Source organism: Aythya marila (assembly GCF_965140915.1).
Source record: "Aythya marila genome assembly, chromosome: 3".
Taxonomy (NCBI): Eukaryota; Metazoa; Chordata; class Aves; order Anseriformes; family Anatidae; genus Aythya; species Aythya marila.
This window is the reverse complement of record NC_139044.1, coordinates 16,352,448-16,368,751: the sequence shown is the minus strand read 5'-3', so window position 1 is coordinate 16,368,751 and position 16,304 is coordinate 16,352,448. Positions and strand designations below refer to the sequence as shown.

Sequence of the window (16,304 nt, the reverse complement as noted above, 5' to 3'; positions counted from 1 at the left end):
GACAAAGAGAGGAACCAAAGGGATCAGAACAAGATGGTTGTTTGGTGATGGAACACTTGCTACTCCTTTTCACATACAACAGCCACCTTAAAGACCTTCAGTCTTGCAACCTTCCAGGTGAGAAAGGATGGAGCTCAGATCTTCTGTCACTATCGGTGATCAACACTGACGCTGCAGTCAATGCAGGTCAAGTAACTGAGCAAGTGAAATTCTAGAGTAAGCTCTCGTTGTTTTGAACAACAGGTCTTATCACCTTCAGAACAAGATGAAACGTCACACCTTGCCAAAGTCTTTAATGTAACAGCCATTTAAAGCTGTTGTCCATCCACCTCCAAGATAGCAACAACTCAAGGAAACAGCAGATATGTTCATCTGGATGGTTATTACATCTAGTTTGAAGTGCAGATACATCAGCTGTTGGAACACCTTTTTGACTCTTGCTTTCATGATAATTGGGGAAGAGTTACTGAGCCAAAAAGCATCTGTTTTGTCCTCAGATCACAGAAAAATGATTAAAATTAGAAGTTTTGCTGTGTTTCTGCAGCATGAAATGTTTTGTTTTGTTTTTATTTATTTATTTTTAAATCAATTGCAGCCTACTCTAAAGCTATGTTGATAGACCACCTTCAAAACTGTTTATTTCTCAGAGAACTACATTAATTCAGCACCAAGGCCTGTGTCTCCAGAAGGCCGAATACCAAGAGTTACACTTCTCCGTCCATTTTTCCCCAAGTACAACAAACTTAGGAGCTGTACGTTTTATGTAGTTTTCGCTTAGAAATTCTTATCTGCTAAATAAGGAAAAATGGGAAGGACACTATTTGTCATACAGATGTAGGATCAGTAATGCAGTAATTAACTAACCAGATTTGTCTTGGGAAAGAGTGGGAACTGATGTAGGTTCAAGAAGCACTTCTATGTTCTTTTTTGGGAGCCCTGGAAATTTAGTCAGGGAGCAAGACAGAATGGCAATACCTGACTACTGAGACATTTCTTGTCCCATGTGCATTTAAGTAGTATTTTATATGCTTAATAATTATTGATGAGGCAGATTTGATAGCTACATATTCACTGTCACAAACTCAAATTTCATATAACTAAGCACTACGAACAAAGTTGACTGTTTTACCTTTCGTGTCAATTCAGATGAAACTCAGGTGCCATTTTGTGGTCAATGGGAATCTTTTAGCTAGGCAGGATTTCAGTGAGCTTTGAACCAGAACACCCAAAAAGCACTACTGCGGCATTAGAACAACTGACTTCTTTAAGATGATGCTTTGGTAATTGCAAAGTAAAACCTACTTCTTTAAACACGAGAAAGAAGTACACCGAGATACTGTGAAATAACCAACCTACTGTAGTATTTTATGATGTGCTAATGAAGCTTTCATAAGTTTTGCCGAGAGAAAAACACACCTGGTAATTATAACATCTGACTGATTCTCAGGGTAGCATCTTTGTAGTAATCATTCCTTCAGAAAGGTGTAGTCTCAAAACAGCAACGATAAAGCAAACTCTGGCGAAGCCCTCATCTTACTGTTGTACAGATACGCTCAAACTAGCTTGGAGACAGAAACTGGATTATTGTTTTAGCCAGGCACTCCAGCAGGTCTAACAATCCACGTGGACAAGGGAGTGCCTTGAAAGAAGGTAATGAAAGAGGGTCAAGCTAACTCAAATTACCTTCCACTTGCCACAGGCTAAGAGCATACACATGAACAATTATGGTGCATCAGATATCACAGATCAGCTGACATCTGGTAACCTGTCATCCTGCAATAGCCTGTCCAAATACAAAGATAGCTCCAAATTTAGACAATCTGTAGAGTTAGAGCTCACCCCTGTTCAGAAAGCAGAGACTAAACTCACAAACTTCTGCCTCTAAATGCACACAACAAAAGAAAACCCACAAGTCAGAGCCCTTAAGGCAAGCAGGCTGTTTCCAAACACTACAAACCAGGATTACCAAAAGGAAATAGTTACTGTAACATGACCTATTCATGCTAACCAGCCCCTTGGTATAAAAGCATGCACACAGCATGATGATCATGAGACTGCAAGTTCAGCTCTTCTGTTGATCTGGACAGTGGTTATTCAAAACAAGTGCAATATCTCCAAGTGCAGTTTTTAATTTTGCCCTGTAATGGCAATTCACAGTAGGACAAAAATAAAAGACCTTTTGCTTCCCAACCTCGTTCCCAGGAATGCTTGTTTCCCTACGCAGTGTTCAGGAACCAGAGGGAGACTACCCTTCTAGCAGCCTACAGCCAGAGTAATGAATGTGTATTCCTTCCTTCCACTCCCAATATTTTCCAGCCATTCCCCATCTCCCAGCCCAAGAGCACTGTCTGCTAAGAGGTTTAGATCATTTTCCAAATCAGTTTTCACTAACAATTGCAAAAACAATCATTAAGTAACAGCACTAATCCTTATACCTATGAGGTTTGATTAAGTCAGGAAAAACAAAAAAGGGGAAAAACTATGTACTTAATCAACACTAGGCTGATGCTGACCTGACAGAGCTATAAAATTTAATCAGTTTTGGAACACAGAATCACTTGCACTGGAAGATAAATACCATTCTTTTTAGCACTTGACAACTGCTTGAACAGATATTAGCCATGACAACAAGGGGCAGTCCCGCTTCCTTTCCCCCCATTCCCAGGTGCGTACCTGAGGACCACATCTCATACACACTGAACTCTGCAGTTGGCCGGTTCCAAGTGCTTAACCAGCAACAAACTATTCAGGTGGTGGTGGTTTTGTTTGTTTTTTCTTGAATCTTAGCTTCCATGGCATTCTGGTTCAGGGTTGGCCTAAACCAGAGGAGTGACAACACAAGGCCAGGTATAAAAACATGCTTAGAAGCAGGAATAGCGAGACAACCCCTTCCTCTAGTGAAGAAGCTCTAAAATAACTTAGTTATCTTGTCAAAATGCAGCTCAAGGAAATACCTCAGAGGACTGCATAAGGAGCAGTCCTTAAAAGCCTGCTGAAAGGACTAAATGGTTTACAAGTGGTCATTTGTTGCTTGCCTGCATCCTAGCAGCTTCTATGAACAATAACATTTTAAGAACAGGCAGCAGCACAACAAGCAAACCTTATGTACTGAGAAGAGCCACAAGGATTGCTATGCAACAGTTAGTTACCTTCTTAGAAGCATTCCAAAGGCAGAGATTTTAACCGCCTCAAAAGAGTTTGTTAAACTTTCCAGTAGGAAGTAAAATTAAAGATACCCATGCAGTGCCTTCTCTACTTCAGGATTTATATCTAGACCTCGCCTTCCTCTTTTACAGCAATTCAAAATGCTTCCTAAAAGTAAAATTTTAACAGGCGTTTTATAATTTCACTGTATACAAAGGACTCAAACTAAAATTCTAGGGATATGTTCACATACTGAAGTTTACAACAATAATAAAAAATACTAAGTATATTTCCCCTCCTTTTCAAGTGCTAAAAAGAAAAGCACCACATAATAAAAAATCAGCATTAGTACTTAATGGTCTGAAAACAGAAGAGGATTAAGTAATGACAAAAATCAACTGCAAACAAACCTTTCATTTTATAAATTCCTATTAGTTCAGTTACATCTTCTTTCCTTTGTTTTTATTAACCACATACTACACAGTTCTGATTTACTTTACTTACTTGACGTTAAGTGTGTTTACCATTGCGCGTTACAAACAGCATGATTTAGAAATCTTAGAGGAATACACTACCCCCTCTTTATGGCAGATCAAACAGTTCCCAGCCACAAGCTGTAAAAGGAAGTTTGAGCTCTGCCACAGGTGACCCACATTACAATACACCTGGAGCATACTCCCAAGACAACTTCCTCTGTAGAAGCAACCCAGAGCAGATGGTGACCAAAGGGGTTGTATTCACTGCAGTGGCTGCCCTTGGCCTCCTCACTGATAGCAGTGTGCATATGCAAAATAAGTACACTTACTGCGCCGAACAGACCTCCACACACCGCAGTCACTTTGTATGTACACTGCAAACTGAAGCACTCGCCGGGCACACCAGATTTACAGTGCTGGTGAGGAAGCAGCTATGTAAAGTAAGCAGCAAGTCTGACGTTCCCAGGCAGCTGCCGGGCTGACAAAACATTCACGGTACTCTGATTCTATGCATATACATTAAATTCTTCATATTCAGTGCCCATAATGTCTATTATGTGTAATGCCCTGCACACCTGCAATAAGCCTGACACGTGCTGGACAGCTTTGGTCCACTCCATAACTGCGCTGCTCCCAGGTAGCGCTGGAGCAGGAAGGGGACAGAGCGTAACGCTCCCACACAGCAGGAAGGTGGTAAATAAACCAGTGGAGGAGACTTCATTTACCTAACCTCAACTATTCAGCTCAAGGGTTTTGGAACACAGAAACAAAATCTGAAAAGACTTGCTGGTTCTCAGAAACTAACATATGTTAATATTCTGATGAATTATGAAAAATACACCAAAACTATGGGCAATTAGCATTATTAGCAAAAACAAATATACTCAGCTTTGATCTTTGCAAAAGAGATACATAATCTTTAGCATAAATTTATGCACTTGTACTATTGTCCTTCATATAGGACAAGTAAACAACTACGCCTCTTTTGTACTCATGATGAAAAATCAGGATTTGAGAAGGAAAAGTAGGGCTTGCAGTACCAAGTTCATAAAACCTAATTTTTTAACTGCAAGGCAGACTTTAGAAACTTTTTGCTGCAGAAACAATGATTACGCATCTGTATGTAAACATATTTTTTCACAGCCTAGAACTCTATTTTAAGGAATATGGAAAAACCTGTATTAGATTTCTTTCCACCTGGAGCAACTGATGCCCGACTTCTTGACTTCTTGCCATAAGGGATGATCCTACAAAAACTGAAACCAATTTAGCTATTTTGATGCAAGTCTGGGCATCTGCTTCAGAATAAGAGTCATTTAATTCAGTCACTGCTACAGGCCAGCACACACCAACGTAGCCCTTTTGGTGCATATATTAAAAAATAAAAAATAATCTCGCACACGCTTACACACATGCACTTGAAACAGGGCCAAATCAAGACTCCTTAACTTTCCCAAGATATTTATCTTAACATTACAAAATTCAAGCTGTGTGAGCAAGAGATCTACTGGAGCTTAGTTTCTACATGTTTGTGTCTTGCACAGCCTAACCTACTCTTCCCCTCAGTACTTCAAGCACTCGTGTCCCCTATACAGACAAGTGACTAATTCAATTACCTTGTGTGCTGACAGGCCAGCTGGCTGTTGCTTCTTGGCATGGGTAGGGAGGATAAGTTACAACTGTCTTTCCCTCATTGTCTTCTTTCTCTGCCCATTCAACTATTTCCACAAAACTTAAGAACTTCACACCCCTTTGTCAAATCTGGCTGGAATGAGCTAACAAATTCAGAAGTTGCAGAGTGACAGACAGACAGAATGTACGGGTATGAAAGTCTTGTTTTGTTTGGAAAACAGAACAGGGAGGAAAAAAATGAGCGAGCTTGCCAGGTAGGTATACGAGCTGTATTCCATATGCCCCAACTGCGTAAGTATTGACCCAACTTAGCCCAATCTAAATTGGAGCTGCCACCGTCCCACCACACCCACAGGCATTCAGTGTTATCCCTTCCCTTGTACTGGCACTACACCTGGGAAAGAAAAAAAAAAAAAAAAAAAAAAAAAAAAGCAGTTAGTTTTTGGCACAGCCAGCTCACTGCCTTGTCACGTGAATACCAAAACCATATAAAAGAGGCAAGCAGGATCACGGCAACCCCACCAGCTGTGATGGTGCTACACATGTGGTGCTTAACAACATGCAAGGTCCAATCCTGAAAACACTTAATACTGGACATAACGCTCAGAACCTCATTAATACCATAGACAGTAATGTGCTGACATCATGAAGAAGCACATGTGCACTAATGCAGTTATAATTTTGAGAGGAGTAAAAACAAGAAAAAAACAAATATCATACATGATAGCTTTGAGGTTAAGTTTAGCTGCATTCTGACTTTTTTTTTTAAAGCATCTAACCTTGTTTTCTTCCTAAAACTGTAGCCAAACAGAAAATAGATAAATAAATAAAAAGCACTATAAGCAAACATAGGAATATTTTAAACACAGACGTCAGCCAGTCTCAATTTCCTTCTGGACAGACCATTGTCCTAAATAAAATGAAAGGACCCATCCATTCTGTATCCTTCATGCAGAATTCCAAAACCACAGAAGAAACCACTGGCAACGCCACTGGTGACTGTGGAAAGATCAGGAGGGAGAAGGTAAAACAGAAGTAGCATAGTATAGCCAGAGTGGCTAATTTAGATGGAGGGAGGTGTGAACAGCAGAACATAAGGCAAAACATCTTGGGAACTATATTCTGATGACATCTTATCTTGGCTGTACAACACAGTAAGTTGGGGGGGGGGATTTTTATGATCTCCTTTCCCCAAAGTAATCAGAATAAAGGTACACAATCATTATTTACCAATCTATAATATAGATAGCACCATTATACGTTCATTAGATCTATTCATACTACATGTATAAAATATATTAAATTAAGAATAATCTCACATTATACAACACAGCTTTATTTGATTTTTAAACCTTTACAAGGAACCTTTGACAGGGAATTTCTTTACCTTTTTTTTTCCTAGCAATGTATTAATAAAAGGAGTCATAACTAGATTTTTACACAATAATGAAATTTTAACAGCTGTTGCACAGATGCAAACACAGTGTACTTATGCAGCATTAAATAATAAATAAAGTTCAGGATCTAGCACTCATTTTACTAAGCAATCCACCTTAATGATACGAAACAACAAGAAGTTCCAAAGATTAACTACATGCTGCACTATATACTCTGTTCTACAGTATTTGTAAGATCCTCCTTACTGTGATGTGAAGGACGAGCAGAATCAATTTTAACAAAAAAATAATTTTAATTTAATCACAGGCACACTCACATTATCTAATAATAATTTTAAAACAAATTTAAATCTGATTTTAATAGAAACCCTCGGCTAATAACTTACACTGCTTCTTTTATACAGACTTTTTTTAAGACGACCTACATTGCTTGGGAATAAAGGTGAAAAAAGTCAGTGCTGACTTGTGTGGTATAGTTTAACCCTTTTATACTGACTCCTCATTTGGTAGCATTCTTCCTTATCCTCTCCAGTAACAGCCCTGTACAAAGCCATCAAAGTCACAGGTAAAAGTGGCATTCGCTTCCAGAGATACTGAATCTGACCATACAAGTTCTGAGATGGGAATAGGAAATGTGCTAGAGATACCCTAAATGTAAATATGAAATTAACACAAAAGCCCTTAATGCTAATAATGCATTTTTCAGCAAGCCAGACCTTAGCGCAACTGACCTTCAAAAATGGAAGGAAAAAGCTAGCAGTGACCCATATGGAGCATTAATTTCAGCAGTTACCACCACTGAGTGGTAAACAGCAGTAACAATGTAAGAAAAAATATATATATATAAAATAAAATAAAAAGGTAAACCCAGAGTTCCACAAAATATCAGAGTAATGCAAATAAACTGCAGTCTCATATTTTAACAGGAAAAGTTTCTGCCTGGATCTTTAGCAAATTAGTAACATGTGAATGGTTTGAGACAGGCAGTCTAACGTAAAACTGAACAATCACAGCGTGTAATTTATAAGCACGCCTTTCCGGGTGCCTCTTAGAGGCTGTATTTTCATCTGTTTAAAATACGAAGAAAACTCAGGGGCTGGAAAAAATTCTGTGTTGTGCGTACAGAACGTCAGCGATGAAAATCCTCAGTGCGTATCATTGAGAGAAGGAAGTGCTTTTTTTTTTTTTTTTTTTTTTTGTAATGTCAGTTTACCAGTGAAGTCATTTTAATTATATAATTGCCGAAGATTTGGGAAGATTTACACAAGCCCCATAATTGGGCATAAGACATCACATCCTCTGGTATAGACACAGCGAGCTGGTCCGGGGAACATTCTTTGCTCTGACCAATGTGTGCGAGGGGGGGCGGGGGAAGGAAGGGGAGGGAGGGGAGAGGGGAGGAATGGAGAATTAAAAATACTTCCTCGGCTTGAATTTTATTTACTTCGTTCGATTAAAACCCTTTGATTGCCACAAACACGCCGGGATATTTACGGTGACGCATCTCCACAGCTAAAATACCTCGCTCTCGATGCGATATCCTGGATACTCAAACAAAAGACATTCAGCTGACAATGAGGGCTTTTTTTTTTTTTTTTTCTTTTTTTGGGGGGGGAACGGGGGGGGGGATTTTAAGAAGACATTCGTACGCCTAAAACTGCACCGCGGGCTCAGCCTCGCCTTCATCCTGCGAGAGTTGTGACAGCCAGCGCAGGAAAAATTAAAAAATTCCCCCCCATCCACCAGATAAGACATGCAAAATGTCTCCTCCAATCCCACCCCCATCTCGCCTTTAGGAAATAAATAATTAAATAAATAAATAAATAAACGGGAATAAAAATATTAAAAAAAAAAAAAAAAAATCCGCGAATGCAGGGAGCACGCTGCTGGCACCCCCCGAGGACAGGACCCGCTCCAGCGGTGGTGGCAGCCCCGGGCCTCAGGGACGCCCCCCCCCCCCCCCCCTCTTTCGGCTCCTCGTCGTCGTCGCCGCCCCCCTCAGCAGCGCCCAGCGATCGGGCTCCGGCCTCCATTAAGGGCCGGGCTCCCCCCTCGGCGTTATCCCTCGGCTCAGCTCAGCCCCGCTCCGCTCAGCCCCGCCGGCCCCTCAGACAATGGTGCCGCTTCCCTGCCTGCGCTCCGATTGTCAACAGCGCCCAGGCCGAGCCCCGGCCCCGGCCCCGGCCCCCTCCCTCACGGCCCTCAGGGCTCGAGGCGCCAGGGCCCGCGGCCGGGGGGCGGCGCGGCGGAGGGAGGTCACCAAATGGCCGCCCGGCCCCCCCCCCCCCTTCACCCTCCCCGTAACCGAAGCCCGGGCGCCCAACTGCGCAGCAAGGCGAGGCGAGGCCGGGCTGCGGAGGGCCGCGGGGCTCCGGGACGCCGCCCCCGGGCCGCGTTTGGCCCCGTTCCGCCACGGGGGGAAGGGGGGGGTCGCCCCCCACCCTCCCCAGCGGGCGTGGGAGCGCGGCTGGGGGCTGAGGGCCGGGGCCGAGCCCTCCCCTCCCCTCCTCTTTCCTCCTCTCCCTCCCTCCCGCTCGGCGGCAGGGCCCGCAGCCCCGAGCCGGGGCAGAGCCCGAGCCAAACAAAGCGCGGCCTGAGCGGGAGCCCCCGCTGCCGCCGCCTGGGCTTTTCCTGCCGCTGCCCGGCCGGGCCCGGCGCCCCCCCCCCCCTACCACCACCACCACCTCCCCGCTGGGCTCGGCGCTGCCCGCCTTACCCCGATCCCCGGCGGCGGCGGCGGCGGCGTTGTTCCTCTCCTGCTGCTGCTGCTGCTGCTGCTGCTGCACCGGGCGCGGCCTGGACACTCGCCTGGGTCTCCTGTTGGCGGCTCGGACCGAGTTCATTTGCCGGCTTCGTGTGGGTGGCGGCAGGGCAGGGAGGAGGAGGAGGAGGAGGAAGGAAGGAAAGGGGGGGGGGGTCCTCCGGCAACCGGCGCCTGCTCGCGGGGGAAGGAGGGAGCCCCGGGGCGGCCGCCTCGCCGCAGCGGGCGCAGGAAGGAGGGGGCTCCGGGTGCGGGTCCCGCTGCCGCCGCCTCCTCGCCTCCTTCTCCTCCTTCTCCTCCTCCTTCCCGGCTGTGCTCGAGAGGCGGAGGAGCCGCGGAGGTCTCCCGAGCGCTGAGCTGCGGGGGACGATGTCTCGGCGCCCCCCTCGGCGGCCCCCCCCGAGCAGCGCTCTCTTAAAGGAGCCCCCGGCCCGGCCCGGCTCAAGCCCGTCGCTGCTCCGTGGCAGGAGGAGCCATTGACACTGCCGGAGACACACACTCGCGGGGAGGCAGCCGCTGGCGGCCGCGCTCCGCCAATCGCCGCCTCCCACACAGCCGGCCGGCGGCGGGGCGGCCAATGGGCGCGCCGCTTCTATCGGGCGCGGGGCAGGGAGGGGCGGGCGAGCGGCGCGGCGCGGGGTGGGGTGGCGGAGCCCGATATAAGGGCGGCGGGAGGGGAAGGGGGGGGTGCGCTGAGGCGAGGCTGCGCGGCGCTGCGTGGGCCGCCATGGCGGGCACCGGGAGGGACGGGGCCTGCGCCCGCAGCGCCATGCTGACGGGAACGGGGCCGCCTCACTGCGAGCCTCCCGCTGGAGGAGGGCGCTCGGAGAGCTCTGGGGGCCCTCAGCCGTGTGTAAAAGGGGAAGGAGGCGGGCAAAGGGCCGCCGCCCGGAGTGCCTTGTTGTGTGTGTGCGCTGCGCCTTGGTAACCTGCTGCTGCTGGGTGTGGGCGCCGGGCAGGGTGGGAGGGTGGCTGCTGGCTTCCTGAGGGGCTGTCAGCAACTCTTTCGTTCGGGGATGGGCGTATTTCTCTGTGTGAACGCTCTTCCTAACGTAATAATGTGTTTATTTGGGGATGACGTTGTGCGAGGCTTCTCCTTTATTATGTTAGTGCCCACCTGGTGACCTGAAATCTGTAAAAAAGTAAGTAAAGTTAACCTATGTTTTTTACTTTTCAGGCTTCACCTAATCCAATGGCAAAATCCAAGCGGTAAGAATCTGGATCTTCTCTGTGTAATCTGCTTCTAGCCATGCAAAGGTTGGTCTGTGCATGGTCCCGCTTAATCCAAGCGCCTGGAAGCCTCTGCGGAATCAGGACCTGGTGTGTTATCATGGCATGAAATGTAAACAAAGGGTTGTAATTAAAAGCACATTAGGCAGAAGGTTGTTCGAAGCAGACGTGAAGATGTAATGGAACCTAAAGAAGTGAATGCTCTGTTTAAAAAAAAAAAATAATCTTAAAATGTTTATGCTTTCAGGTAAAAAACAGTGAAACCTTGCTTTTAAGTTCATACCAGGTCAGAAACCAAGCCTCTGTGTGTATATATGTATATGTGTAAATACAAATAAAAATGAAGAAATCTTGTCGTAACTGTTAAGGACTTCTTTGACTTATTATTTTGTTGCCCTGAAGAATGGTGGAAGAAACTGAAGAATTATTTTCCATGCATCAAAAAAGTAATTCTTACTACTGTCCCTTAAAGGGAGGGGAAATAATAAAGGTAAGCACTTGTGAAGAGAACTTCACAGGAAAAGAGATCAGTTGTCACTCTACTTGGGGGCAGTTTCTGTCATAATTACCAGGCTAGTATATAAGCTTCCATTAGAATGTACATGTAAAATACATTTTCAGGTAACAGCAGTGTAAAACTGCTTTAATTTTCAAGCAGAAAGGGTGATCCATAGTAACAAACCGCCTATTTTATAGTACACAGTTAAGGGATTTCATATCACTTGAAAACCTATAGTCTTATATAGCCTATTAATGAACTATGCAAACTATATTTAGTAGCATATATAAAAAATGAGTAACTACGCAAATACAGAAGTTTACTTGTATTTCTGTTAAAGTTTTCTGGTTGTGTTGTCTTCACCAAGATCCACCAAATGAATCCTTAGTGACTCCAACTTACCTGCAGTTGTGCAATATAGTATAACCTGATTTTCTAGTACCCTGTCCAAATTTTTGAAAACATGCTCATCATCCATCTTGACCCTTGAACTAGCTCTTACCTAAAGCATAAAATAATCTAACATTCTGATATTAGAATAAAACTTTGAAACCTTGAACCAGAGCGGACTTTTGACTTACGTCACTTCAAATCTTGACTTGAACTACTTTGAAACCCAATGATTTCTTGGCATAAAAACACTTCTTGTAATTGTCTAATGTGGTAATCTGTGTTAAAGATGTAATGGTGGGAATCTAGCAAAATATACTGTAAATGGAGAGAAATACTGTGACTACATGTAAGCAGCTCCAATATGTATTCTTAGTGATTTAGCCAAGAGGGATTGAGGGCAATCTCTAGAAAGCTACGCAAAAGTTTGAAAAATGTTCTGAGTTGATGTGGTAATAACCTCATATGCTGAGTAAGACAACCTGTGTAAAGCTATTAAATAAATCACTGTTGCAAAAAGTGATATTGTGGGCGCTTTCATTTGGCTTACAAGGCATGGAGTATCAAAATAGCTGCACTAATCTAGTGCTCATGGCTACACATTAGAAAGCCTGAAAAGTCTTCAGTTTTTACTAGTATTCCTCTTTTTTCCTCATAACAAAACTATTCTGTCTGTGATGGCTGGGAGTTGATTATCCTAATTTCATTTTTGTAAGTCCTTAAATTCTTATACATAGTCATCCCAACCATTTGTTACTGCCATGTAGTGTCTGAGAGGAGAAACCCTTCTGTGATGCAGTCCAAACTAATATTAAGGCTGCGTTGTACTGACTACTGTGGAGATGATTTAAGCCATCCTGTATGATATGCTAATAAAAGCTTTTCTGAATGTGGGTGCAATTCATAGTGGCAAGTTAATGTTGCCTTTGTCAACGTAGCTTTTCTTTATTTAAATTGGAAAGAGAGCGAACAGAACGTGGAACTAAACCATAATGTGATTTATATTATAGATAATTATGCAAAAAAAAAAAAAAGCTTGTCAGACGGGTTCTTTGCCACCAACCACCTTTTGGTGACCTGTGAACAGCAAGGCACAAGACCTGGTAAAGAGTTTACTTGGGCCACTTTCAGCATAAGCAGTTTGGGCAGAGCTGTTGTGTGCCAGTTCATTTCAAATGTAGATGTATTGAAGCATTAAAGATACTTAGTTCTCTGTATGTACATAAAGGGTTGGCTGCTGCTTTGAAGAAATCAACTTCCTTTCTGAATGCAGAAAGGGATGCCATGGAGTGCTTAGTGATGACAGTAACATGTTAATTATGTGTTAACATTGAGTAGTTAGAACTGCTTAGCTAATGAGGCTACTTCATAGAGAGAAGTAGTGCAGGCAGTAGTACTGAAGGAAATACTGATAATGAGTTTCCTATTTATTTGCGAGGGTAACCTGCAGAGACAGATGAGCAACTCTGGTTCAGATGACTTCTGAAGTGAAGATTGTTATGAACAACTTGAAGATCTGTTCAAGTAAAGGGACAGTACAGCTAAGCATTTCCTTTCCAAAATCTCAGAATGAAGAAGAAACAAGATGGTGGGGTCAGAGAATAATCTGGGTTTACAAATGGATGTGGGCCAGTGTAAACTGTTCGATCAGGATGATTCAGGCCAGGGTGATCTGCTGGAATCCCTGCTATTTCATTCCCCTTAATGTGCCCATTCAAAAGCATCATGAAAGGCCTTGCTTCAGAGACTGAGGATGTGAGTATTGCTTCAACGGTTGATCAAAACAAGTCTAGAATAGAAGATTTCAATGGATAGTGGTCTGTGGATTGCTTCTAAGGGGTTTACAGATAAGTAAGAGCAGACCTTAAATTGTATACAAAGGCTTAAATCTATTTACAAATTGTTCAGAATCAGCAAATTGAAAAATACAAAATTGTTGGTTTGCAGTTAAGTGGAACACAATATTTTTACTCGTCTTTGCTTCCTAGTATTTGAGAGAACAAGAAATATTGAGACTACTGTTGCAGCTTGTTACACAAAGCCCACCACAGAGCCTTCTGCTACATACAGCTCCTAGATTTGAAGAAGAAATACAAGTCAGTTTTCTGTCGCACTTTTTAATCAGTTCAGAGGGCTTTGCAAAAGAGCCACGTGTGTATCCCTCTCCTTACAGATGAAAGTGAGGCACAAAGGGTTGAAATGGCTTGCCTGAGAGCATTCACAGGCTATTAACAGGGCCAGGAATAGAACCTAGTGTACAGGAGTCTTTATCTAAGGCTTTCTCTACAGTGTCACATTTCTGCTTTCAGGAGCAGAAGACTTCTGCCTATTATTTCTATCTCATAAGCCATTAATATATCCCTGGCCTAAAAATACTATACTGAAGATTTTGGACTGACCCACTGGCGACTACTGACTTTAAACCTAGAGGGTTGTTTCTCATAAGCTTGGAAGATCTGAGCATTTCAGAAATAGTGGGATCTAGAACTGGTTGAACCTGCTTACTGTGCAGCTGAAAGTATTAATGCCATTTTGCTGCAGTTGCTCTGACCCCTGCTTCAGCTAAGTCTTCCACGTGTTACAGCAAATGATTCTTGGAAGTCCCTGCTGTTTACCTGGAATCCACGTCTCCAGAAATCTAGCTGTATTTCAGCTCACCTTAGTGGCTTGCGTCATAGATGACTGTGACTGGGATGCTGTCTGTTGCTGTACCAATGTGGTTTCTGCAGAATGAGTAAAGACCTCAGGAAAAGAAAAAATATATTGTTTCTATAAGCACTTGGGTCTTGGGACTTGGTTATTTAACATCCTAATTTTGATTCTGCCCTACCAAAATGTTTATGGAAACCTGAACACTGCTTCAGTTTTTATATATATATATATTAATTTTTTTAAGGTAACTGCTGACAAGTCCTGTAGGGATTTTTTAAAGCATCAGTACAGCACTCTATGGTAATGTTTCAAAACCATGTATGCATATATACCTTACCTGCTTCAGGATTTTCTTCGGTTTATTTTCAGGGGAGGGAGGGTAAGTACGAGTGATAACTGATGGGAAAAGCACCCAGTTTTGTACAGCTGCTCCACGAGTGAGGAGGGAGGTGGTATGCAGTTCCTGTGGGCCTTCACCCAACAGCTAGTGCAAAGCTGTGGGTGCTGGCCTCTGACAGGGCTGTCACACTGGGACTAACCCCATCGCCCTTGACAGACATAAGCAGGCTTGTAGCTGGGCTTAGGGATGTGCTCACTTGTGCGGCTTTCTGCTCTGTGCAGGGAACGTGTGGGAAACTGCTGCCTTTGTTTCAATACGGTTTTGAGAAAGTGTGTTCAATCCCAGCTATAAATGAGGAGCACAACATGTCTCAAAGTGAAAGGAGCAAGAGCTTGTGTTAGAGATGAAGTCTGAATGACAGTTTTAAGGTAGTATTATGGCAAAGATTTCACTGTACAGACCAATCCAAAGTCAATAAGAGGAGTTTATGCTGAAGAGGTAAAGTGGAGGAAATCCACTGCATATGATGGTAGAACTATCTCAGGCGTTCAACCTACATTTTCAGCCTTGTTCTCCCAGTGCCCACTGCCTTCCACTGAAGTCTCCAATTTTGGTTCTCTGGATTGCACTGAATTTAGGTATTTCAAATAGTCTTAATTGATACAAAGCTGCTGTGCTAAAATTAATTTAAAATCCAATGGATGTAAACCATGTAATTTTAAGGGTGACCTGTCAAAACAGCATGATTCTTCCAAATTATTTGACTAGGTATTTAATATTGAGATAATGTTTTGACTCATCAGTCAACATCCACTCAAGGTTTGCTTTTCACTTTCCCTTTTCAAACATATCTGTACAGGGATTTAAAAAAAAAAAAAAAAAACATGGGCTACACCTTATACCTGTAGTTCCTCTCAAGTCTGTGGCTTAGATTTGAGAATTTTCACTAGATCTTTTTGTTAGTTTCTAGTTTCAAATTTGTCTTGCGCTCAGTTCCTATTTCTTGGAGTCTACTTTTGTTCTGCTCGTTGCACCAGTAACACATCCATATGACAGGTTGTGTCTGTAGAGTTGGGGTTTTCTGCCCCCAGATACTGCAGGTATGTCTTCTTATATTGCCTTGGAGAGCACGCAGCCTAAACAAATCTTTCAACACACTGAATTGAGTCAGACCCTGAGCAAAAAAAGCTTACAAGAAGCACCTCCAATACTACCAACCAGAAAATCAATTGTTTGATAGAAGGACGCTGGAATATAGAGCCTGACTCCAGATTTAGACCTACCTATGAAAAAAAATAGTTTCTTCAGCGTTTGTTTTTTTTTTTTTTTTTTTGCTGACCTATGGCATATTTCTCCCTAAAAAAACTATCAGTAGGATTCTGAACTCTCCATTTTTACAAAGCATAATAATAATAATTCTGCATATAATAATATGCAGAATATTGCTGTCTTTCTTTGCTAGACCAATGCTATTATAGGTCTCCTCCAAAACTGTATCCTTTTCTTCAGAGGACTTCTTTCGATGTAAAAGGATTGTGAAATGAATTCCCATAAGCACACTAACAGCTGATGGGAAAAAAAAAAAAAAAAGTGTAGCATATCATATTTGTACATCTTGCCAGTTTGCTCCTTCTCTAGATTGGGCAGCTGGACAAGAGGAGTCTATGTCCTTGTTGCCCTCAGTTGGATTTGTCAGTCATGGCTCAACTAGGCCTTTTCCCTCATTCATAAGATACCCTTGCTAGTGGTTCATAGAGTCATAGAATGGCTTGGGTTGGAAGGG

At 43.3% G+C, this 16,304-nt stretch overlaps 1 protein-coding gene across 2 annotated transcripts in view; it reads right to left on the bottom strand.

Annotated features, from left to right (window-relative positions):
* The window catches only part of FBXO11 (F-box protein 11), a 72,789-nt gene extending 62,895 nt beyond the window's left edge, over window positions 1-9,894 (bottom strand). Inside the window, exon 1 of one of the 2 annotated variants that reach the window (XM_082757472.1) lies at window positions 9,366-9,894. In XM_082757472.1, the coding sequence (XP_082613598.1) occupies window positions 9,366-9,492 (127 nt within the window). In that variant the 5' untranslated portion in view covers window positions 9,493-9,894. The remainder of the gene's footprint in view (window positions 1-9,365) is intronic. The other variant, XM_082757471.1, reaches the window with a different exon arrangement.
* Window positions 9,895-16,304: the final 6,410 nt, after the last annotated feature.